Raw genomic sequence first — 26,887 nt, forward strand, 5'->3', positions numbered from 1 at the left:
TTCAGGCGATCACTTAAAACTTTCCTCTTTGAGTACGTTTTGCTGACCCCCATTTCCTCTCGTACTTGACCCATTGTAACGCTATACATGTTGTACCTTTTGTGTTCTTGTGCGCCCTGATGCCTGTGGGCTGCCGTGCGTTATATAAAAAAAACAAATTACAATTTGATGTTTCCGCTGTTCTGAAGCTCTAACATCAAAATACTTAAGGAACTCTTTGTAGATCAATTTGGCAAAAGGGTTATAGGTGATGCACCATCTCTTGCCTACCCTTTGCAACAAAACCCCTTTATTTTAAGCAGCCTCACAAAGGATGTGCTGCCAGTTAATGAAAATATTCTTTGCTCAATAGAACGGTTTGCTGCGCTTTGAGAGAAACACCCTTTCCTATCATTTATGATCAGTGTATTTATCTCTTTTTTTCTGCTTATGCAAAGACTGACACATTTTAATAGGTTTAATACGTTACTCTAATAGGGAAGAATGCCAATTTGTCTGTAGTCTGCTTTTCCAATAATTTCACTAGTGGACAAAGTAGTATATGGTATGCTGTAAGTCAGAATGGAGACCCTCATTAACTCTTTGGTTGACAATGGTTTCAGCTGCACCATATTTTGTTTGTGCCCCAGTTCAGGAGCAAGATCGCTACCTTAACCAGGTTTAGAACTGCTGAATCACTTTCATAATCATAAATTAGACTTATTATAAATTAGACTTATTAACAGTAAAACAAAGCTGTTAGCATTCCTCTCTGTATTATATTTGAGTGAAAATGCAAATTCCTTTTCTAGAATATAAAAATATACCATGTTATGTATAATAGTGGTTTCCTTTTACGGAAGTCAATGCATCACTCTAGCTTTCCACAATATTTTTAAACAAATGTTACCATCTCTATTTATTTATTTTTTAAAATTTGTATTTGGTTTGAAAACAGAACTTTACATAATAGAAACAGCACTTCAAATCAAAGCTGATTGGATACATAGTCCAAAAGACGATACTCTTTAAAGAAAAAGAACTAAAACAAAAGCAATTATCCATAGTGAATACAGTATATCCACATAAAATACAATTGAATAAATTGGATCAACCATAGTAAAATTACATCAAATTCATACTCTAAAAGCAGCCACCGCTCGACCTTCCGAAACACTCCTCCAGAAGAATTCATCTGCCAGAACAGTGAGATTCACTTGATGTTTATCCAAAAACATCTTTTTGGATTCGATCAAGGTATTACAGTTGAGCATCAAATGCTTCATTGTTTCAATAGATGCATTACAGAATCTAGAAACACTATTACTTTCACTAATTACCTTTCGTCCAAGTAAGATTTCCTTGGTTAAAAGCAAGTTCCAACGAAACGGGAGATTCTTTAAAGAGCTTACTGGGCCATTAACAACCCCTCACAGAACCTCATAAAGAATCAGTAATGGGCGACGTCAGTTTAACAAATAAGATTAACATATGCCACTGAACTCAAGCTCTTAATGAAATGGTCACCAAATCAAATCTAATGGCTGCTAACAGAATAGCATTCGGAACTTTCAATACTCTAAGCTACAGCTTTGCCTCGATTCAAATCCAATAGTTTAAATATAGTCTCATCATAATGTTCCAGGCCTTATGTAAGTTTTGGGACTATCTTGCCCTCAAACTAGAAGTGCTAGTTTAATAGATAATCGCCCAAATTTACGAATCTAATTTAGAGAGTTGATTCTGAAGCATATAAGCTTTTTGAAGCAAAATCTCCTGATTGTTCTTCGGGCCTGGTTGTACACTAAAATTAAAACCCAGATACGTGACACTAGGTCTTGTCCTGATCACTGTGTTTTCCAAGCTCAGACTTGACCATTTTTTTTTCCCCCTTTGACATAGCCAAGATCCTAGTTTTAGAGGGATTAATTAGGAGCCCTTTTCTCTTTAGCATATTTAGAAAAACACTTAAGGAGTCACTGCAGACCAACTTTACAATTATCTAATAGCCGGAAGTCATCAGCATAAGGCAACCATGATACTTTACATGTACCTATTCTACGGAGAGACCCACTTCAGTAAGACATTCGGCCACAATAAACACGTATTGGTAAAAAAATCGAGGGGCCAAGACACAACCCTGTTTTAGGCCCACATAGGTACATAACCTACTAGATAGGTCCCCTTCTTTGTTCAAGCGGATTTGAATACCAGAATTCTCGTAAAGGGCCATCACTAGGCACAGGAGGCCCTGCGGCAGTACCCAGCCAGCTAATTATTTTTAATTACATTTTCATTTTATTATGTTACAGTCAATGTAGGTATTACAATTATGACTTTTCACAATATGTTATAACTGTACAGAATAGAAAATGTCTGCCTAAAATCTAAATCATTGCCTTCTACAAGAGAAAGAAAGAGAAAAAAATGTCTTATTCATTTCATCTCTATGAAAAAGAAAAAGAAACGCAAAATAAAAATAAGTTAAAAACAGAACAAAAACAATCCAAATCACATAATTCACCTCCCATTTCATAAGGTTACTTTAAAAAACAGAGTTCATGTAGAAATGTTATCACCGCCCAAGCTCAAACACTTTCATGCCCAGAACTAAGACGATCCCAAAAGGATTGGGTCTCTAGCCAGCAATCCTTATCCACAATCTTAGCAAACTTTTCCAATCTAAGGGAGCTAGTTCCTGGACATTCAATAAGAATATAATGCAGGGTCTCTAAACAAGCTTCGGTGTAACATTTGCAAATAATATCCCTATAGATTTCCTTGTGCCTCTAGTGGAGAATTTCCCTCATGGGTAAAATATTCAAACGAAATCTGAGAAAATCAGACGAACCTTTAGCATTGGGGAATCGCCCCAAGTAGCCTGGTAGAAAACCCAATGGTTTATCATGGAGTGAATGGGAGGGCGTTAATTTCTTAGATCTCATGACTATGATTGTCTCTATCCAATCCTTTCTTCTTAGTCTTTTTTTTTTAAACTAAACATACAATGGATTGTCATACAGATCACTAGTTTGACAATCACAGGAGATCAGAATACCCTATGCATAAGCGGCAAAACTTGCCAGAAACCGGTTCCCTGCTTTGAAATGCTCTACATTGAGGTCTTCATACAGAGTATTGACTTGGGGGCGGCCAATGACTCTTAATGTGGACACTATTCTCCACTGTACATGACACCGGAGGGAGAGAAGACCTAGTTCGTATCTCGGAGACGCCACAGGAAGAGATTGTGGGAGAAAAAGAACACTTCTCCAAAGTAGGCCATCCAGTCTTTCCCAATTTATTGCGACGGTCGCTGGCAATGCATCTATGCCATAAATCAAAATTGGAATGATTTTGATAGCATAACATTTTAAAAGGGGTTACTTACAGAACAAAGCACTCCATTTCTTCATCTGACAGCTGAGGTCAGTCAGTTTATCCTCGAGGATGCCCTCTATATACACTCTTGATGGAAAAGATCAACTATTCAACCCCAGATAAAGGACTCCCTTGCCTTTGGCGATAACGTGTCCGATCAGCTTACATATGAAAGGGGATTCCCTCGTAAGAGGGCGTTTGACAGTAACTATTTTAGATTTCGCCGGGTTGATCTTTAAATTATTTGCCCTTGCATAATCACCCAATGCATCCAGTAATCACTGAAGTCCTATGGGGTTGTAATTTAGTAGCACGATGTCGTCTGCATAGGCAACCCAATATAACCTCCCCTTTCCAACCATAGGACTACACAGTCCCTCCCCTTGCAATTCAGTGGCCAAATCCGCTAGATATAAATTAAAAAGAGGCATGGATCACCATACACCCCTGTCTCACTCGATTATAGGCCCGGATCCGAATTGATAGATTTCCTCTGGCATCAAAACTAATCCTCAGAGCCGACTTATTATGTAGCTCTATTATGATAGATGGACTCCGGGATACCCCAAAGTCTCAATTTCCCCCCCAGTCGTTCTCTATCTACAGTATCAAAAGCCTGTGACAAATCGACCCAGGCTCCAAACAACGGGGGACCGTTCTTTATAAGGCTCTTACTCAATGTGCTAAGGATAAGGCCATTCAAGGTTTTCGATAGGCCCCTTCTGAAACCAGTTTGATTTTTAGCCAATATATTGTGTTTTTTTTTATCCACGCCTAATTCAATACAAGACTTGCACAAACGTTGCTGTCAGTATCAAGAAGGAGATCGGGCGATAGTTGATGGGATCCGCCTGATCACCCTTCATGTATATTGGAATGACTATGGCCTCCCTTCATGAGTCCGGCAGAGTTTTGGTTTTGATTATCTCCAGGAAAAGATTGACATTAGATTTGGAGATCTGATTTGTAATGCTATTAGGCCCTGGAACCTGAGGCTTTCCTAATAGCCTCATTTACTAGGTCCCATCTTAGATTAATATTCCACCCACTCGTAACCTGGCCCTGGTTCAGAATAACACCCCCCGGACCATATAAATCAGAGAAATGTTTCACCCATTCTGATTCCTGTATGACATTACGCTGGGAGGACACCTGTCTTTGTTCTCTCCTATTTCTAATTGCCCAGAAGTTTATCGAGTTGTGGGACCCCAGGGCTCTTAACATTTGTTCTCCGTCATTTTGCAGCCTAATATGTCTTTGAGATTTTGACCAGTGATTATAGTTTCGGCGTATCCTTCTCCCTACCTTAATTCCTCAATGCTTAAGTCTTTATTGTTGAGCCTACGGAGTTCTTTCCGTACTTAAAAGCGTTGCTTTTGCTAAATCAGTGTTGACGACTAGGCCAAAGTCGAGCACCTACATATTTGGGCTTTTCTGCCTTCCAAACTGATTCAACAAAGGTCACTGGATTATAGAGTGACCTCTGTTCTTGAACCAACATGTTCTCACACTTTCTCGTCAATTCACGATTGAGTTGAAATCCATCTTCTTTAAATGTAATCAACCGAATACCTGTATCATTCATTTCTAGCACTGTGCGATATTGGTCTTGAACATTTTCAACAGCAAGCTCAATTGATCCTGTCATTAATATAATGATCGCTCCATGTAGTTTTCAGATCTAAGCATTTGTCAAAAAGATCCTTCGTAAAGAAGGCATAATCAATAGTAGCAACCTGATCAAGTGATAGCTGGGGAAATGTTCCCCATGATGTTCCCATTTCCCATGAGGAGATTCCATTCCTTCAGGAAAACTAGCCATTTCCGTCCTAACGGACTTGGCATCTTCTAGGCATCTACTTCTAATTGGGTTTTAATGCACTGGGCATTTGGGTCGCCAGACAAGATGATACTGCCAGTCCCATGTTTAATGTTTAGCAGACCACCAGCAGGCCTGCCTTTGCCTTGGTGTGTGGCTAGTTCTTTTATTGTAAACCCATCTAATTTGAGAGATCTTTTCAACAAGGTTTCCTGGAATACAATTAGATTGGATGTATCGAAGATTTTATTTCATGCTTCCTCATTTCTGAAGGAGTTCGAGCCCCTCGTATTCCAGCTTAACCATTTCAGATCTCTTGAAGCTAGAGTGAAGTCTCTGCCAAGCCCAGTTTCTGAAAGACCTAAGATATTATTTCTGGGACCATAGCCCAGGGATTAGGATTTCTTCGATAGTGAGACAAGCAAAGCTTTAGTTGCTTTTTGTTCTAGACTTCTTTCACTAGTGTTTGCAAAGCCCACTGTGTTCCCTCCAACCCCTCGACTATTGGTTTTACGACTTGCCAACCTACCTAGTCCTCCAAGAGGCATCGCTGAGTCCTCTATTCCTAAAGCCCTTAGTTTAGGGGCCGCATTTAGAATTGCCTTGGCTCCTAATCTGGACTTTAGCCCCAGTTCAGAGATATTGTTATTTCTAATGTCAGGGAATTTTACATATTCAATGTCATGGATGAAAGCAGGAATAATTCATCTACTCGCCAAATATCGACAAGATTTCACTTCTATTCAATGTTTTAGCATTTTTTCTAGCATCCATGCGTTTGACCCAAATTTTAGATATGGCAAAAGGATTTGAAACCATAAAAGGATCTTCTCCTATGCCGTCACAGTTCTATGTATTAGAGTCTACATTTGGGCCTACTTCCTTTCCCATCAGATTGGGTTGTCCAGAGCTTATCAATTTTGCTGATTGATCGGCACTATTTTCATATTCCGGCTCCTGTGGGATATTAGCTGCGTTAAGGCCTATTAGCCTATCTGCCATTCCCTCCACCTCCCACTGGTCCCAAATGGGTAATAATCAAAACATTTTTGGAGGGTTTTCTAAGGAGTCATGGTTTGAACTCCGATGGTTGATTTAGTTTTTCCCTCTCCTATTATTTGGGTGTGTATTTTAGATCTAATTTCCTTGACCCAAATCGCCTGCTCTCCTTTTCCACACTTAGACCTCACTGAGCTTATCAGCAGTGCTAGATTTAACAAACTGTACAATGGCAGATTTCTTTTTCTTTGGTGTTTTCTGACTTTTTGTTTTTTGATAAGAGACTATGCTTTGAGATAAATTAGGAGCCCCAACTGCATATCTTTTTTATTTTGCTTCTTTTTTGATTTCCCATTACTTCTAGTAGGCTTAGCCCCCGGCTCATTTACCACATCATTTATTTGGTTGAATGGCCGCACCCCACCTCCTCCGTGTCCCCTGCAAGATCATAGTACTTTGTCATGCAAATAAATTCCTCCATCACTGACTCAGGGAGAGGTGTATCATCAAGTTCCATCATTTCCTGTTCCTGGTTAGCATTTACTGGTTTGGTAGCCATCTAACTTAGCCCACAATCTATGGCGAACCACTTGTTAAAAAGCTGCTGAGAGGTCAATTGATGCCAAATAAGTACACCATGCAGTATCTGACCAGGCCATTTCTTGAAGATGTTTCGAGGTTAGTCTGTTGATGTGTAGTGTGGCCTTTAAGGAACCGTGTCTGAAATTTATTCAGCCTATAGTTAGAGGCAGCCCAATTCTCCAAGTGTATCAACAACAGTGAGGCAATGATCTTACAATCAGCATTGATTATAGCAATGGGGTGATAGTTTCTTGGCTCTAACTTGCTGCCTCTCTTAAGAATAGGTACAATGTTGGCAGTGCTCCATGAATCTGGTACAACTACAAAGTTAAGGATGCTCCCTAATTGCAAGAATAGCCCAATTGAAAGGATCTGCCTTAAAGCTATTAGTGAGCCCATTTGGGCCTAGGGCTCGAGACTTCTTGCATTTTTTTCAGTAGATTGTGCACAGTTTCCATTTCAAGAGCAGGGACACAAGAGTTGTCATATTGAGTACACCCAATCAAGTTTCTAGTTTTGGGCGCAATGTCATAAAGGTCCCGAAAGAACTTAATCCATTGATGCTCAGATACTGCATTTAAAAAGGGAGGTAATATGAGCAACATTCTGATCATTAATCAAACACCAGAACCCACCCACAATGGAGGTGACCAGAAATCGGGAGCATGCTTTCAGCATCACACTGCATCATATTTGCTCTTCTTGTCTTACAAAAATGTTTATATGGTCCTAATGCAGTCTATTTGTATCTTCAAGTCCAGTGTTGGGAATTTAATTTGCCTAATCTCTTTCCTGATAATTGTCTTGACACTAGCCAACTCTTTATTATAACTGTGCACAGTTTTTGAGGGTTTCAAAGGTCGAAACTTGGAATTCAATCTTACCCCATTAATCATATCAGACATAAAATCGTCAAATCCTCTAGTTTCAAATCATGCGAAGTTGATCGCATGATAGAACACAAGTCCTGGTTTAGAATCGCAATGTTGCAATCAGACCACTGTATTGCATTCCTGTAGTCAGTAGTTCTTAAATGTGACCATCTAGCCATTCCCGAGTGCTAATAAAAATGTTAAATTCAGCTTTTAAGATACCGTGGCCACTCCAAAGAACAGAAAAAGAGGAACAGAAATTCAAAAAACAAGCATTGATAAAAATATAATCTAAAATCGATGTACTGTCTCCTCTAAACCATGCATGCATGTTAGATTCCTGACCAAAATCTAACCCATTATTTGGGCAGAGCCCCAACACCTCTAAGGCCATACCCCAACTCCTAACCGTTTGAAATTTCAGGTTACATGGGAACATGGCCACAGGCATTTCAAAGAGATCAATTGCAGTGATTTGTAGCGAACAGTTTGCGTTACGTTCCCCAGCCATAATGACCCTACCATTTACATGGTTAGTTGACCACAATTGATTGAACTCAGCAATCACACTTCGAAAGGAGTTAAGGTCAGCAACCCCCTTATGCGAGTACAGATTAAGCAATGCAAGTTTGAACTGCAAATCCTCAGAGGTGAGCGAAATTGCCATCACCCCAAAAGGGAGGTCGCGAAAGGGAGTTTCCGTATATTTCTTTGAATTAGATTTCTTAGAGTATGTTTTTTTCGAAAATGACTTACGCGAGATATACTTGCTCACCAGTCCCTTTGCAACGTGCACAAACACTAAATGTCAGCACTCACTTTGCCACCCTATAGCCGTGATGGAGCTGCACGCTGTATGTATTTTCCTCAAGAAGGACACGGACAGGATATTGAGACTTCTTGGTTCTTATCTGGGATGTCCCCTCGGACAGCCACGACTCTCTCCAACAGTAATGCTAGAAGTTGTGTGGCTCCACGAAAGGCTCTATATGCCCAGGACAAACCCCCCCAATTGGAAGTAAAACCTTCTGCGGAGTAGTGCAGCAAGTCTAATAATCCTTAGAGAGGCAGCGTAGAAGCTGAAGACTGGGGTCTACTTAGAGTAGCAGCAAGGCCGGACGGTGGGAGGGAACAAGGATTGCGGATGACTGGGGATATGATATGGCATAGTACCAATATCCCGTCCGTGTCCTTCTTGAGGAAAAGACATACAGCGTGCACCTCCAACGCTGCGGTAGGGCGGCACGGTGAGTGTTGACAGTTTATTGTTTGTGTACATTGCAAAGGGACTGGTGAGCAAATAACTATATTTACCTTTTCCTGTGTGTTTGTCCACTTAGTTGGATTTTGATTTTGTAAGCACACGTTTATTTCACAAACCGAAACTTACATGTTTAATTTAGCACTGTTGCAAACATGTTCGAAGATATTGATCTTTCAGTCATGTTTACATGGCCACTTTCAAATAATTCTCCCATTTGAAGAATTATTTTCAGGGAAATCACAAACATCCGGGAAAGGGTGCCACTGTCAATCCCAAGAGCACATCAACTGCAAGTAGAACCCCCCCCCCCGATGGTCTACCCCCCGGGTTGGATTGGCCACTTGATTAAACACCTGGAAACCATCTAATACCAGGGACGCAGTCAACCAGGTATCTTGTAACAGGATGCAATTAGATTATTTTAGCACACACATAGCATAAGGATTGTTCAACAAGTGGAAACTCCCTCTAGTATTTCATGATTTGACACTCAAAAGCAGGTCTCACTTCTCAATGTAAACACCTGTGGAGGGGCTGTGGGTCTGTTTTCCGCCACAATGTTGATGTGAGTGCGAGCCAATCTACATTATTGCCATCCACAGGGTCAATACAATTGATCACTGATCTCACACTGCATCAAGTGGGGTGAACCAATATCCGGAGACCCCCACCATAACCTGTAGCCACTCGCTCCTGCAAATTTACATTGCTAACATCAAAACCAAGGGCATTAAAGCTTAACCTACCAGAGTAAACCAACTTTTTCACCAGATTAGATTTGAAGTATATAATAGAGGTTTCAGGATGACTATGCTCAGAAAATGCCACCCGCTCTATGTCGGAGGAGCTTAATAAAACCATGGCAGGTATTTCAGAAATATTAGACCTATTTAGACATAGCGGGACATTAGAGCTGGTTACTTTTAGTTTAAATTCACTCTTAGTTGGCGCATCTCTTTACTCGTTCCCAACTGGATTCTGCCATTCACGCCCCTCAGTTCATCAGACTCCCTAGCCTGTTAGAGTATACTAAACGGTTTGGGTTTAACCTTTTTCCAAACCGTCCATACACAAGTTTGGGCCAGGTTGTACCTTTGACATATGTAATCTCCCACAACAGTTGCCCCACCCCAGTGGCAATCGTCGGATGCAGATTTTGATGTAATTTTCCCTTATGACTATCCCCTTGATTAGAGCCTACAGTTCGCCCAGCACCAATAGTCGGTAGCTGCTGAAAAACAAAGCACTCTGGGCAATAGAATGTATTCAACAAATTCTCCTGATCTTTAGAAAGAAATGGAATTTGAGTATTAATATCCAATTGATATGGATAACAGGCACCTGGGACAGTAGCATATTTAGCACTTGATGTAGATGGTTCGAATGCCCAGGACTATTCACAATCCTACGCATTGTGATGTCTTGATTCACTTCATTTAATGTTGAAACCTTGTCTAGCAGGATTTTTGGGGTCTCCGCTCCATTGAAAGAGAACAAGTCAGAATGAACAGCCTAAGCAGGAAGAGTCCCCATCGGTAGTTCACACAGAAGTCCAATGTTTGATCTTGGAGGTAATGTTGCCAGTGATGACAAGGGGAAGGTAGACTCGCGGAACTGAGGATTAGAGACTGAGAAGAAAAATCCACCATAGGTAGCTTGGCAGTAGTTGTTGCATGTGTGGTACTTTAAGAAACTTTATAAGCTACTCCACTGAGTTGAGTCTCTACATACTTTGTTTTTTCCCCAGGTATTCAGAGGTCTTTTCCTCACAATTTTAGCAATTTAAACTTTAGTCAAATTGTTAATAGTACTAGTGGCACCCAAGGAATTTCTTACCTCAGCAACCTAACTCTTATTGCACTCGTTCATGGGAGGAGGCGATTCTCTAGTAAAATAAATGACTGCTCCTTCCCTATTTATGGTGTACAGTGTCAATGGAACTTCCTCTGCATAAGAAGACTAACCTGCATCGACTGCCGGAATATAGAGTGAGACTATTTCCACAGAGTCATCATCCCTCTCCACGGGATCTTAGGAGGTAGGACCAGTTTTATGGATAGGTGGACAGCCCTTCCATTATTGGTCACGCTCCGATACATTGTGTATGAGCGCAATATAAATAAAATATCATATCAAATGATCCACAAGTGGTTGAAGCTGAGAGTAGTTACTTTCAGCTTATTCCAGATATAGTCATATAGAGCCGAAAGGGAACTTCGCACCACGTTGAGTGACTAAAGAGTCGGGTGGGTTAATCAAATTCACTCATCAACCTCACGAAGGGTATGGTGCATGGCTGCCTCCCTGGAATAATCTGCTGCCTCGATTGAGGAGTCTGACCTCAGGTTAATTTGTAATAGAATAGTTGTCAATGATGTTCGTTAATTCAGTAGGAGATTCTGGATGAAAGGCATTGCAGGTTTGTTGAGTTACGCTGCCCATCATGCATTCAGAGAGCGACTCTGAGTTCAAGTTGTTCTCCAAGGCTCATACAGCAAATTCAATTATACTGAGATCAGTAAGGTCTTTTATCCCTACCATGGCACCTTGGTCCCTCATAACAATGATCCAGCATAGCAATTCCTCTAACTGGAACTACAGAATTATTTTCGGATCTGGCAAAATAATAGTCGATCATTCTGTGGCCAGCAATGGGTGAAAAAGTAGTATTTTTACTTGTTGTTTTGAGAGCCAAACAGGATTTCTTCGAAGTGAGTGGAATCCCAGACCTTTTAACGGTCGGAGTAGAAACCTCTTTTGCAACAGATTTTCCCTGAACCATAGTCACGCCTGGAAAAGGGGATTTTCTGCACAAGTTGTGAATTAAAGCGGCCACCAAAAAATCCTCTTCATTGAGCTTTGCTGGCAAAGAGGTCTCCAAAAGTGCATGGCCATTTCTGCCGCCATTATATTGGGCGACAGTTAGTTCCAGGTGGTCAACATGGGCTAGTTGGCTTCTAAGTTCCGGTCTCATGTTGCCAAAGAGGGGCTAGATCAAAGGGAAGGTTTTCCCTGCAGATTCTGGGTAGAAAATAAATAAAAATAAAATGAGAAGAAGCAAATGGCCCCAAAACAATAGGCGAATAGTACTTACAGTACTGTTCGTTGGGCTTCCCAGTAATTCAGAAACAGGCGGCAACAATAGTTACAAAAATTACAAACACCAGCCCACTTGGCGCCTTGGCCTGCGGACTGCCACTTATAACCCACTTCGTGACCCACCTCGCAGGAAAGTCTGAGTTTGTAGCAGCTTCGGGAGGCAGGGCTCAGTAAACAGCAATGGCAAAGAGACCAACAAGATCAGGACCAACTCTATTCATTAATGTTTCTTGCTAGTAGGCATATGATTCAAGTGAAACTGATGTTGGTCTTTAATACCAACGATCATTAACTTGGCAATAAGTTTGATTGTCAAAATGCATTTCACCCAGGACTGGGGTCGATTCTGAAAAAAATCAGCCCAACGCTAACATTATTTAGCTATTTTTAAAAAGCAAAAACAGAATAACATCTTTTTTACCCCCAGAAGATGTGCCTTAAGATTTGGCAAAGCTGTTCATTATATCTCATGAGCATTGATACTTATTCCATTAGGGATCCATATCAAGAGGCTTCACACCAGAATCAGTAGACAGTAAGAGCAGATGAGGGCATTAGTGTTCAGGAATGCTGCAGAATCACATTAAAAGGAGCAATGAGCCAAGATAAACATATTTCAAAGATAAAGATGACACACATTGAAGCACTCTGGTTTTTCAGCAAGAGCAATTGTAAAAGATGGGAAGAAGAACAACTACATAGGTCACATGGCTATTTTGTGTCAATGTTGCATTCACCAAGCTCATCAGCTTATCAAAATCAACGAGAATGTATTCACGGATTGAGACCATACAGAAACTGAAAATTATGTTATGTTAAAGGTTCTTATACCGTGCACTTTCACCACATGTGTGGTTCCTTGGTGTTCTGTTAACAACCAACTAGCAAAACTCATTCAATAAATGCAGTACGCATGTCAAATATGTTCTTATTCAAGGAACTTTGATTTGCACAAAAAGCGACTGTGCACAACAATGGATGTGAATCAATTTAAGTTCACCTGTTGTACTCACCTTTAATGGTCAAGATCATCCTTGCTGTGACCTTTTCATGCATCTCTTCTTCCATCTCCCTTCCCCCAACCCTACCAACAATGCACCCACCTTTTTTTCAGCCACAAACAGAATGAATGCATTGAAAGGCCTTAGAATGCTCACTTTTGCACACTTTTTCCCCCTCCCTCCGATGAATTTGCAGATCTTCAAGGATAAGATTGTGCAGCTGCTATTCAAATGAAGAGTCATTAACAAGCATATACAAGGCACACAACATTTAACAAAGCTGTAGATCATGAATGGAGCAAACAATGAAATAACGCAATGAAAAAAAAAAGTGATAAAATCTCAAGACAAATTATGTTAAGTGATTGTAACCACTGGCCTAGAGCTCAATTTTCTAAACTCCAGATGTTATCTAGCTATTCAATGGCTGTGGAGAACTGTCTCACTTTGTTTGAGAAATGGAAAAGTGAAACAATCGTATGTTGAAGGAGAGCTTGTATTTAACCAACACTGATTGATAGAAAGAAACTGCAATAATAAGTAACACAACATTTACAAAAACAGGTTTTTAAAAGAAATAAAAAGTTGAAAGTAGGATTGTAGTGACAGCATATAACCCAAGGCATATTATATATTAATACTAAGGTTGTTCATTTCAAGCACATAATTGTTTGGGATACTATACTGAACATAGAAATTAGTTTAAGAATAATGTATGTAGCCACTTATCTTGTAATATAAATTGAAATAATGCTCCTCCCACACTGGTAATGATTTCACTGGGATATCATTCGTAAATAGAAAAAGTATCATTGGACCAATATAAGTATAGTCCTAAAATGAACAACGGTCACCCTCACTAAAGTGGACGCTCACATTGATGTGGGACCCTCGACTGTGGCACCTATGAGGAGAGGAGTTAGTTCAGAGTGCCCACCCTTTTCTCTCCTGTGGATTGAAGAGTATAAATTCCTGACCACTGGAACAAGCCAGGAGGAAATTCAGCAGAGATTAAAACATTTTGCCTATTGAAAAGAGTGCATATAATTTCTGGCACATTATCAATGTTGAAGTGGGCAGTCCCAAGTCTGTGGACGCAAATATATCTGATGATCTCTGGCTAAATCCTTTTGAAGCGCTGTGTGTAATGCATGAGTACCCAGGACACCACTTGCATCTGGAGATTGATAGTGATGGACAAATACTAAGCAATCCCATTTTCGATCGAAGAAGTAAAGTGACTGATGCCCAAAATAGCGTTGATGCTCATGGACCGGATAAGCTACCAGTCCATCTTTTCAAAGCTGAAAGAACTATAGAGGTATGTTTTCTCAACCAGTTGTTTAATGACTTCAGTAAACTCTGGCATGCTCATGTTGTGGTCAAGCACCTAAATCAGCCCAATTTATAAAAAGGACAACACTAGTGGCTCTTCTAATTATCATCCCATGTCTTTACTCTGTTCCTTGGCCAAGCCTTATGACAAAGTGCTACTGAATCACCTATGAGGGTGGCCTTCGGATAATGCTATTACCCACCATCAAGTGGTTGTCATAAAGGTGTGAAGATGAGGGATATAGCTTGTTTCTTACATTGTCTAATTCAAAGTTCTCCATTCTTAGATTACTCAACCTGAAAACAACACCCCTGTGTCCAACAAATACTATTGTGCGAAACCCTCAACGAGCTGATGATCCCTAAAGGAATTCTTGAAGAAATATCCATTATTTATAAAAGACTATCACTAAACAGCGTGGTGGGTCCCAGGGCAGATCACTGCATAAACCTCAGTAACAAAAGGCACCATTATGTTTGTGCTAACTAAATGGGTTAGCCAAACATTTCTAATGGCAATGTCCCCACATTAAGTGGTGACCATTTGGGGAACCTCTTGTTTGCAGAAGATGTTGCTTTCATCTGCAAATAAAGTAGATATGTAGCTACAACTAAGCACATTTAATGATACTTATATTTGTATGGGTCAATTGTTAATGTAACAGAAAATGCATGAGGTGCAAAACACAAACTCTTGCTCCTAAAACTGTTTCTGTAGGACACGAAAATTCTCTTTAGTATTTGGAATTAACAAAAGTAAATCAGCAATATAGTTTTCCGACATTCTGGGGTTACCCTACAGTCTTCCAATTTTCATCTGAGGGAGGGCTGTTCCCACTTCTGTATTCAATACCTTGATCATACTAGCCACTTCTTATGGGGCAGAGAAATCTAGGGCAACACGGTCACCGCATGTTTGATCACCAGGGAAAACGTGTTTCTAAAACAACTTATTTCTACTGAAAGGCATTCACAATACCCTCCTACAGTCAGCTAGAAATGCATTGTAGTAGAATAGATCTGAAAGCTCAGTTTGGGCCGCTTTTATTCTGGATAAAGATATAGAGTTGTGAGTCATTGCAGAACGTAAAGAGGCCCTTCTGGAAACCATAAACTTGGAAAGGGTGTACACACTTCCTTGGTTCCGAAATGTAGGATACCTGGCAATTGAAAACAGTTTAGAGTTAATTTGGGAAGTTTCTGCCAGAATCAACAACCAGACACAACAGATAGCCAAACTGTTCTTTGTGGACTGGTCTGTCAAAATTATGAAGAATAACTGCTTTCTACCTCTGAGTCCATTGTGTTCTGGGGCTTAGAGAGGTATTTAATGGTCAAGGAAGCCCGTTATGCGAGGAGGACATTTCTCAAAATAATATTTGCACCTTACCCGTCACTGCCTATAAGGGGCAACAGCGGGATGGTGGTGATGGATCTTGCCCCTCATGCTCTGCCACCAGCAGCGATATATTACTTTTTCAATTTTTTTTGCCCATTCCAGAACACAAGAATTTTGTTAAAGCTAGTACTGAGACAAAACATTTACGGGGAGTTGTTCCGAATCAATGACATTTGTGGTTGTAAATTAGTTGAAAAGGGCATGGAGTTTGAAAGCTGCATATCTGCCTGAAACCACTAACACTAGGCAGTAAATATTGGTTTGCACTCTTCCAGAGGAGCAGAATCAGACTTCGGGAGTATTTGAAAGGACTTCTGGGTGAGAGTGGGAAATTAGCAAGAGTGAAGAGCAGATCACGTGGGTGGCCCAAGGTTAGACCAAAGGGAATAATCTGCAATAGTGGATGGAGGGGGAGTCCTTCACCACTGCAGTCTAGTAAGTGCCACCTGGGAACTTCCATGGAGTCTAGGGCCTGTACCAACAGTGGGCCCTCAGTATCCATTAGAATAAAAGGGGAGATGTACGACTCCAAACAAGAGGGAGTCAAAGTAAAATGAAATCGTAACCAAAATAATCTATGGCTAGAGACTATACCATCCACGCTGTCAGGCAACCTTTGCTGCCAGAATCCTCCTGCTATACTGCATCAACTCCCGAGACAAACTAGTGCTTTATTATTTCCTGCTAGTAGCCTACTAAATAGCTGGCATACTTGGCAGTCATCTTAACATGTCTTTTCTTGTTCAGAGACACTACTTCCACAAACCTCTACATATATGTATTTCCCCTTCACAACATCTGCCATATTTTCCAAGGATCTCGGAAATCTCTTGTATAAAGCTTTTTCTGACGCCTTCATTCACATTCTATCAATTTAATAAACTTCCCACGAGCCGAGTGCCTTTAATGTTTAGTTCAAACTGACAAAGTTCGAGCGATCCACTGAAAACCCTGAGCAATGTGTGGCCCAGCAAAAAATGGCATACAGCTATACAACTGTGCAATGGTATTACGTGGTTCTCCAATTAGACAGACGGAAAAATAGAGTCAGTGGCATAGATGTCAAATGTAATGATTATTGGGGCAGACGAAAGCAGTTTAGGAATGGGCATGGCATTAACAAGAACCAGACAGAGGGGGTGGTCAAACATCAGCAGAAAATGTGTGAAAAAAACATGCAAAAAGTGGCGTGATAGACTGAACTATGATACAGAAAAGAGACATCTACTTCAGAAAGCCACTACAGTAGAATGAAAATGGAATAAGTGAGCATTGCCGAAATTGCTGACATCAATGTGACCCCAGCACCACCATCCAAATTTCTAATGTAATGTACAGGACCCCAGACCCTGAGCAGTGGTTCATGACAAAAGGCAGAAAAATCATGTGATGTGGGAAAGGATATTTAACCGATTACCAAAAGAATTTAACTCTTTAAAATAAATATATAGAAAGGAAAAAAAAAAATCAAAATGGCCTAAGAGAATAGAGTTGATGAACATCACACACTTATCAGCTGCCAACCTCATCTAAAGAATTCTAGCAAACCTAGTTTGGGTCTCAGTCTGGAAATGCCCACACTTTCCTTGCCTAAAATATTGAAGGAATCTACTAGGCAGGCAGAAGCCTAGAACATGACTATATTAACTAGTGTATTCTTAGGGGATGCTAATAAATCATAACTTTGCAGTGGGACATTGTTTTGGATCAATCAAGATTACTAAACACCCCCAAACAAGGTGTTTCCAAAGTCAAAAGAAAGCCATAATGGAAGACTAAATACATTTTCAGAATGCATATGCTCTGGTTTTGCATTTCTCTAACAATAACAAATTATTACAAATATATCAATTAAAATCACAGCTATATGCAGTTACTCATTCCCAATACACAACTAATATTTTAAATGCGTTTTCAATTATTAAAAATTTTATAAATCCGTTATAATAAATCAATAACATTTTAGAATGGCTTTGCCACGTGCAAAGACATATTTCCATCAGAGGTAATGCTGAACTGAAAATGTATTTAAGAGACACACTGCACCTCCAACATTGCCAGCAATAAAGTAGAGACAGTTATCCACAGCTTTAGATATGGAGGCCATTGAATGTTACCTATCTACATGGCGGCTAAGAGTTTGCTTAAAGGCAGCGACAGCTGCACCATGGTCCAGGAGAGGCCCTCTTTTGTAAACTGTGTTACTGAATGCATACCCATCAGCAGGAGGATAGTCTGGCGCACTGGAAGGCTGAAAAAGCACAAAAGGAAAGACGATTAGCTTTAATAGTGGAGGTTTAAAAAAAATAATAAACACTCCTCTAAAAACCATGAATTGCAGTCATAATAGAAAGTAGCATAGGCACAACCTAAATTATACAGGGACTTCTACCGAGGGAGGCCGTGTAATTTAAAGAAAGAAAGACATTAAGGAAAGACAACCTTAATGAACAATCCAGTTGAAGAATAACCAAGCATATTAGTTAACAGAAAAAGCTTAAAACCAGTCAGGTTTCCAATACATTCAATAGTTATATTGCAACATAAATAATTTTAAGCCAGAAAAATACAACTCAAAGAAAATAAGGAAAATGGAAGATGTTAAAATAAGAAGTGAAGTATGAATGTAAATAGTAAAACTAATGAGAATCAATATAGTAATACACACAATTTACTAAAAATAAATGAACATGCACCAATTTACAAAATGTTAAGAAATGGCCTCAAAACTTGCTAAAAGAAACAGATCGTGTCACAGCATTGCAAGCAAGCTCCCTGTCTGACCTTCATAGCAAGCTTTCACTATGACATTACCAGAAAGCATCAATTTGATCTGCAAATTTTGACAATTCCAAAAGGCGTTCAGTTTTTTTTTTTCAACAAATCATTTTATTGTGTTTTCCAAACATGTAAATGCATCATCAGATAGCTTTCAAATCATGAAAAGAACAATAACAGAGAAACAAGAAAACAATAATGAACTGAGTCTGGAGGGGTTGGGGGGGGGGGGAAAGGGAGGGGCAGCAAAATACATGAGCATAATTACTTCTACTTGAGGCACTTAAATGTCAATGGTTACAGCCATAGGACCCATCGAGCGGTATTTGCGCTAACACCAAGCCCCCCAGTGGAAAGCCCGCCAGATCACGAGTATGCGTGCACGCGCACAGGGACATGGCATTAACGTAAATAGCAATTGGCGTAGAAATTGGCCAGGAACCCATAAATTCAGCGCACCATGCGCTACCGCCCTGCCGTGGTGCAATTAGCGCGCGCTAATAGTGCGTGGGAAAGGGGTCACCGTCGGAACGGGAAATAAAGCAGAGGCTATTTTGGAAATCACAATCAGTCGAATACCAGAACCCCTGTAAACCATCCACCCCCGTGAAGAGTGAAAAATGTCACAGGAGCACACTAGGGGCAAGTCAGCCCTGGACAGTGTCAGGAAACCCACATTTAGTGAGCAGGAGCTGGCCGTACTTGTGGAGGAGGCAGTGACCCACCATGAATAACTACATGGTGCGAAGCAGCGCAAGACAAGCAGGCAGCATCGGGCGCAGATACGGCGGGGAAATCAGCCAGAGGGTGCCTGCAGCCGGGCGTGTGCCCCAGGATGGGGAGGACTGTCGCACGCGCCTAAATGACTTGCGTGTCAGAGTATGTGGCATACTATCCCAGCACAGGAGTGTAAGCATGGGTACTGGATGAGGGCCACCACCACCCAAGCGCAAACTCTGGGAGGAGAAGATGATAACGCTCATCAACATGGGCACCATAGAGGGAGTCGGAGGAGCGGAGGCTGGCACCAGTATACAGCAGGCTGCAGGTGAGCCCCCTCCCAAATGCATGAACCTGTAAGGCCCAAACATGCAGACCCCGAGTGAATGAATGTGCATGTAATGTGGGTGAGGCACTGTAGACACCTATAACTGACCCCTTGTACCACCATACCGTAGCGCCCCCCCTAGACACCACTGTACATGCACTGCATAAATACAAGTGCGAGGGGGACAGACCTCCATGGCCCTGGCACAGCTACGTGATGTGCGAGTGTGCATGAAAAAAAAAACAGCAACATGGGCACGGTGCATCCCCAGCACGCATGTGATGACACACAAACATGTCCGTGCAGTGTCTCTCCACAATGACACATTCCACCAATCACAACATGGAGAGTGTAATGCAAGTGCAATCCATGATTGCTACTGTCTACAATCCCACTTGAAGGCATGATATGCATGATACTTATCTAATCCGCCCTGAACTCATACCACACCCTATTTACCACACAGGCACACAGCGATCACCACAGGGTGACGATGACGGTGAGGATGCCACTACATACGGCGCCCGAGGCAACACTGTTAGCCGACTCAACTGGTAGGGTGTTAACATCCCCACTTCCCTCCTCAACCCCCTCACCTGTAGTTTCAGGGTCTTCCTTTACTGGGCTGAGAGTTCGATGTGCTCTGTAATCCTTTTCTTTTTTTCTTTGCTGCTTGTGTCTCCCACAAGAGGAAGCCACAGTGAGGGCTGTCAAAAACGCCCTGGCCGTGACCCCCTCCCCGGAAGGACAGAAAGGGGGAAAAAAAGCCGAATGTAGGCAAAAAAAACCCACAGTTGACAAGGGCCCGGCAGGTCTCCTTATGGAACCTGGGCTCGTAGAAGTTGCAGAGGAAATCAAGGATGGTAAACCAGCACCACAGGAAGCGTTGGGAGTGGTAACTCCAAAACAAGTTCTGAGGGCAACGAACTGCAGGCAACAGCTCGAGGAAAAATAGAGATGGAGCCAGAGAGAGAGAGCCCCGTGAAAGGCAACCGAGAAACGAAGAAGAGGAAAGGAAAAGGGAAATGCACCTGAGTGGGAAAAGAAAGGAAGCAAAAAGAATGCTCAGAGGAGCAGAACAACAGCGTTTCGCAAGTCCCCGGCAGCAAGGAAAAGCACAGCTGACCGTGAGAGGTTTGCAACGCACATGGCAGAGAAGGAGGCGTGGCTTAGTAACGCTACGTGCACCCGAGCAGAGAAAGACTAGACCGCCAAGTGCACGTAGTTACCCGAGCATGACAGGAGTCAGGAAGCATGCAAACATACTCAGGGCCACAGACGCCCGCTGGCAATGCGTTGCATGACAAACGCTCCTCGACCAGCACGACCACCCTGCAAAGGGCCCACCCAGGAGCAAGCCGACGCCGGACCCATCCCACATCACCACACTGCAGCTCAACCAAACAGCTGCAGCACCCACATGGCCGCAGGAGATCAGTGCCTCCTTCACCCCAACCCATCATGCAGAATCTGGATGTAGAGGGAGCCACCAGTGGGATCAGCCCGATGAGGGACAGACAGATACAGCTGCACCTCAGCCAAAACTGTTGAGCTCACCCAGATGCAGTGACACAGAAGGAATGGCCACACCTCAGGGGAGCCCAGAACCAGTAGCACAGGAAGCACACACACCACGTGTGCATTGTGTTCGCCCGCCAGAGCCTGTCGTCGATACTCCATCATATGGTATCCCAGAGGATAGGCACTCGGACAGCAGCAGCCCCATCCAAGCTGCCAACATGTCCCCATGCAGCCCCCCCTTCTAGGCAGTGCACAGCTGTCAGCCCGCCCCCCCGTCACACCCGAGGTACCTTTGATCACAAGAGCTGCCATGATGGCACGACTGGACGTAATTGAGGCCAAACAGGCGAAAATAGAGTCCATTGCCAAAGTGCACAGCTGCCACATCAAGGCCATCAGTGGAGCCATTCGGGATGCCACTAAGTACATGGCCCGAGAGAACGTGCAGACCCGGAAAGTGGTGGAGGGATTCACCGTGGCCCTGACAGGTTTTGGGCAAAGGGTACGGGAGTTGTGCGAGGGACTGTGTGCACATGCAGAGCAGACAAAGGAATCCAACAACCTTCTCTGCCAGCAGCTGCAGGTCACTGGAGCCACCCCATCGACCTCTATCATGCCCACGGAAGGGTACCTGGAGGCTTCACCTGGGCGCCGGTCAATGTGCCACCTGAGAGCCCGCTCACCAGAGGGTCCCAGACTTGAAAATCACAACCATCATAGATGGACATGGTACAGTTTTCGTGGGCCCTGAGAACATGCACCTACCTGCACTGTTTTGGGGAGTTCACTGGGGGGCAGAGGGGATTATGTGCTGGGGAGTTCGCTGGGGTGGACGGGGATTGTCAAACATTTAATAAATCACGTTCCAAATCAAACAAAGCATGATTGTGATCATGTGCTCTTTAATGTACAAGTGATATTTGTTACACCTACCCATCAACCGTATCTGGGTCAATTCTTAATCAAGCCCTGTCTGGCCAACCTCCCCTCCCTTACCCCCATCCCTGTGTCCACATGCACCAGCTCCGGGTACCACATCTTGACCTCCATCCCCAGGTGGCTGCACATCGGCAGGCAGTGGCACATTCCTGAAACAGCAAATGTTGTGCAGCATGGCACATGTTAGGACGAGTTTGTAGATATTTCAAGGTGCATATGTCCCTCTAATACGGTATAGGCACCAATAGCGTGCATTCAGCAGTCCAAATGCACTCTCAACGCATATATGTGTACGTGCATGCGCAATGTTGTATGACCGCTCAGCTTGAGTGTGTGGATGACGCAAGGGGTCATGAGCCATGTATACTGGGACATCATGAATCACCTGCAGGGGAGGGAATACAGGTATGAGGACAAGGTTGGTTAAGTGGATGCACAAGGCTCAGTAATCAGTGTCATTGGCAGCAGAATCAAATTTGTGTTGAAGAGGTCCTGCTATCTCATTTCTAAGTTGCCATGCGCACTGCGTCTTGCAGGACATGCATGGTCTGAGGTCGACATGCAGCTGTGTTTCAATTTATGTGCGAGTCTTCATGTGCATCACACTCATCTGGTACATGTGCACTACTTGTCATATGGGCACTTCCATTGTGGTGTGCAAGGGGCAGCATTGGATCGATGGACTACTTACTGTTAGCACCACACCTGGGTCTAGATGTATCAGGTCTGTCCCTTGTCACTGGATGAGGGGACCCTTGCTTCTGCATGTTCATGCAACATGTTGTTTGGCCATGTGTCATTGGCATTCCCTTTGGGTGGTGTTGCGTTTGCCGATTTACACTATTATGTACACTTATCCTGGCATGTGATTGGCCAATCAGGACTCATTGTTTCAGGGATGTACATTGTCATGGATCAAGCAACTGGTGTGTTGTGTTTTGCATGTGCCTACTTTCAGGCACCAATGTCATGACTGTTGGGTGGCCAGGGTGGGATGTCTATGGTGTGTCAGGTTGGGGAGCAACAATGCGACACACACAGGATGCATTGTGGTAGTTGGCCTTCCATATCGGACTGTGCCATCACGTTTATTTGCCATACAGACTGGCTGTGTTCTGATTTGTTCCACGTGTCCAAGGGTTCTCGTGCAAGAGAAATGCATGTGGAAACTGCCGTGCCAGTGCTGCCTATGTCTTCTGCTGATATGCATGGATTTCACCGTGTGTCTCCACCCCCCATCAAATGTCATTTGACATGCATTTCGGACTTCATTTGTACTCACCTCGCATCCATGTGTTGAGGGCTTGGTGCCTTTTCATGTACGGTGGCTGGGTACTATTGCAATGGTTCATGGAGTCGTGGGTGTATCCTGGTAAGCGGGCACAGCAGTGGCTGAGCGTTAGGTCAGGTCTACAGGTCATCTGCACATTCATGGAATGGTAATTCCTACGTTTTCTTTACACCGCATCATGACCTGGGTGCTACTAGTGGTACATGTGTGCAGTCCACGGCTGCTATGACGTTCATGTCATGTCCAATGGCTGGCACTGGCCCTTCAGCTGGTTCACCTGTGCATCTGTGGCTGCCAATGCAATGTGCTCATTGACATGGAGCAGCAGTGCATCCAGCACCTGTCCCAGCACAGCACTGAGGGTGGACTGGGCCATTGCATGCATCATGGCAACGGTGTGTTGGTAACTGCCAGTCCCATGGTATTGTGGCACGTACACAGGATACACGAGTGGGGGAACTGCAGTGCTGATAGCCATACGGCTACCTATGTCTGTTATGTTATGTTATTTTGCATTTATATAGCGCCTTATATACCATTGGTATGGTCGGAAGGCGCTGGTAGGTTGAACGCCCTTGGGAACCGAAGTTCAGATCAGTAGAGAGAGTCAAAGGTGCGTGTGAGCACCGGGAATGTGTACAGCTGGTGCGGTATTCGTGTAATAGCTGCTTCTTAGCGGTAGGTGTGGTGGTTGAGAGATCTGGAGTAAGTGTTCGTTTTGGCAGGATTTATCCAGACCGGATGTGGCTGCGTTAGGCCTGAACGCCTGGCTGGGGGGTGTGTAACAAGCAGTGTTTACATAGAATGATGTGGAGTGTGCAGCGGATATTGGTATGAGAACAGTTATACCGAATGTGTCATAGTATCTCTGTGTTCTAGCTGAGTGGTGCTGTAAAGGAGAGAGTAAGCATGGTGGTGTGATATGAGTTATATGGTCTTTCGAATGTTCTCTGCATTCCAAACCATACTATATACGTCACGCAATTCTATGTACGTCACGCACTCCTGTCTGTGCCATGCTCTACGCATTCAGCAGCTCTACGCAACAGTCCGTTTGCTCCAGGCACTCCTTCCCTCCAGGCACTCCTTCCCTCCAGGCACATATCCGCTTTATGCCCTTACACGTACAATGCATTCGTCCCCTCTGCGCTCTCCTCCCCTCTATATACCCCTTTTCTCATTTTTTTTTAGTTTTTTTTTTTTAATATGCACTCATTCGCTCATATGCACTCGTTTGTTCTATATATTTGCCGGCCCTACCCACTAGTCTGTTTTATGCAGTCCTCCACTCTACACATTCTTCCGCTCAGCTCATCCATCCCGCTCCGCTCATCCATCCGCTCCCCACATTCTGTATGCATTCCGTACTCATCCATTCTACATGCTTCTCCGTTCTACGCGCTCACCCGGTCTGTGTAACTCATCCGCTTTAGGCGTTTGTCTGCTTTATCCCCTCGCGTGCACTACACCTTCATCTGCTCTACGCATTCACCCACCCTACGCAATCACCCGCACCCTGCCCTCACCCGCTCCCCGCCCTCATCCGCTCCCCGCCCTCACCCGCTCCCCCCATTCATCCCCTCCCCCATTCATCCCCTCCCCCCATTCATCCATTCTATGCATCTATGAATCCGCTCCCCACACTCACCCGCTCCCCACACTCACCCGCTCCCCCATTCATCCGCTCCCCCCATTCATCCATTCTATGCATCTATGAATCCGCTCCCCGCTCTCATCCGCTCCTCGTGCTCATCCGCTCCCCCCATTCATCTGCTCCCCCCATTCATCCATTCTATGCATCTATGAAACCGCTCCCCGCACTCATCCACTCCCCGTACTCATCCGGTCTACGTACTCATCCACTTTATGCACTCCTGCTTTCTGCGCATTCAACAGCAATATCCTGTTCTATATATTCATCTCTACACTCATCCGCTCTATCCACTCATCCGCTCTATACATTCGCCAGGTCTGCACATTCATCTGTTCCAGCAATTTACACACTCTCCGCACTTCCGTACTCATCCGCTAACCACTCTCATGCGCTCTACCATACTCATCCGCTCTACAAACTCATCTGTTCTACACTCATCCGGTTTATGCTCATCCGGTCTGCACATTCATCTGTTTTACGCACTCCTGCGTTCTAATCGCTTCTCTGTATTTACGCACTCATTCACGCTACATGCTCGTCCGCTCTACACACCCAGCCGCTCTACACACTCACCCGCTTAGCATGTTCATCCATTCTATACACTCATCCGATCTACATACTCATTCGATTTACACACTCATTCAAACTATATAGTCATCTGGTCTTCCACTCATGCATTCTTCCACTCAGTGCATTCATCTGTTCCACATGCTTCATCCATTCTAATTATTTCATCCACGCCATTCACTTTGTTCACTCCTCATGCATTATGTCCATTTCAGGAGTTTAAATCTCTTTACTGTTTCCACATGATTTACTCTTATTAACCATTTCACTGCTTTGATCTACTTTACTCATTTAATTCTGGTTGTCATTCTAGTTTATATTAGGGGTTATTAGCTGTCAATTTCTTGCGTCAGATAGTTTGTTGGATTGGTGTTATTGAGATGCTGTTTGGGTTAGTTTTGTACGGGATGGTTTTTAGGGGAAGAGCCAAGTTTTCAGCAGTTTCCGGAAAGACGTTAAATCCTCAGTTAGGCGGATGTGGGGTGGGAATGAGTTCCATAGTGTGGGGGCAAAGGGTGAGAATGATGATCCGCCTAACCTGACTGAGTTTGTCTTCGGTATGACTAGGAGGCCGGCTGAGCTTGATCTTAGTGTACGTGGGGGGTGATAGGGTTTTAGCTTGTCTTGAAGATATTGAGGTCCGGTTTTATGCAGTGCTCGATGGGAGATGCATAAGGTTTTGAAAGTCACCCTACGGGCTACTGGAAGCCAGTGCAGGGTCTTAAGGGCTGGGGAGATGTGGTCTCTTGGGCCGAGCGCGAGTAGCAATTTGGCTGCCTCGTTTTGTGCTCTTTGGCGTTTATTCAGTTGGTACGCATGGACTCCGAGGTATATGGGGTTTGTGTAGTCCAGTCTTGATAGAACGATTGATTGGACCGCGGAGGATCTGTTGGGAAAAGAGAGGTATGGAAAGATGCGCCTAAGGGTTTTAAGGTGGTAGTGGCAGGACTTTGAGACATTGTTGACTTGGCACGAGAGTGTTAGGTCAGAGTCAAGGGATGCATCCAAGATTTTTCACTGAGTTGGAGGTGGTCGGTGAGTTGCCCATGGTGGATGGCCAGGGTAGTGGGTGCGGAAGAAGTTCAGAGTTGCCACATACGATGATTTCTGTTTTGGAGGGGTTTAACAAGAGGTGGCTTCGGGTCATCCAGAGTTCTATGTCATGGAGGCAGGAGGCCAGGTCAGGTCGGGAGTTTGGTTTTGAGTTCAGGAGTTTTAGAATTAGTTGAGTGTCGTTGGCGTAGTTGTAACACAGGATGTTGTGTGAATGAATTATTGGTGGGAGGGTGATCAAGTAGAGATTGAACAGGAGGGCGGATAGGCATGCTCCTTGTGGGACTCCCGTGTCGACTGGTCGGG

At 43.4% G+C, this 26,887-nt stretch overlaps 1 protein-coding gene across 8 annotated transcripts in view; it reads right to left on the bottom strand.

The window, feature by feature from the left end:
• The window catches only part of EPS8 (EGFR pathway substrate 8, signaling adaptor), a 1,868,600-nt gene that overhangs the window by 300,204 nt on the left and 1,541,509 nt on the right, over positions 1 to 26,887 (bottom strand). For 4 of the 8 annotated variants that reach the window (XM_069628376.1, XM_069628375.1, XM_069628377.1 and 1 more), the window contains one exon: positions 17,947 to 17,981. In XM_069628376.1, the coding sequence (XP_069484477.1) occupies positions 17,947 to 17,981 (35 nt within the window). Of the gene's footprint in view, positions 1 to 17,847; positions 17,982 to 26,887 lie in introns of all 8 variants that reach the window. The other 4 variants (XM_069628372.1, XM_069628371.1, XM_069628370.1 and 1 more) reach the window with 1 other exon arrangement.

The sequence above is a fragment of the Ambystoma mexicanum genome, chromosome 12 (assembly GCF_040938575.1).
Source record: "Ambystoma mexicanum isolate Mex_15411 chromosome 12, UKY_AmexF1_1, whole genome shotgun sequence".
Lineage (NCBI taxonomy): Eukaryota > Metazoa > Chordata > Amphibia > Caudata > Ambystomatidae > Ambystoma > Ambystoma mexicanum.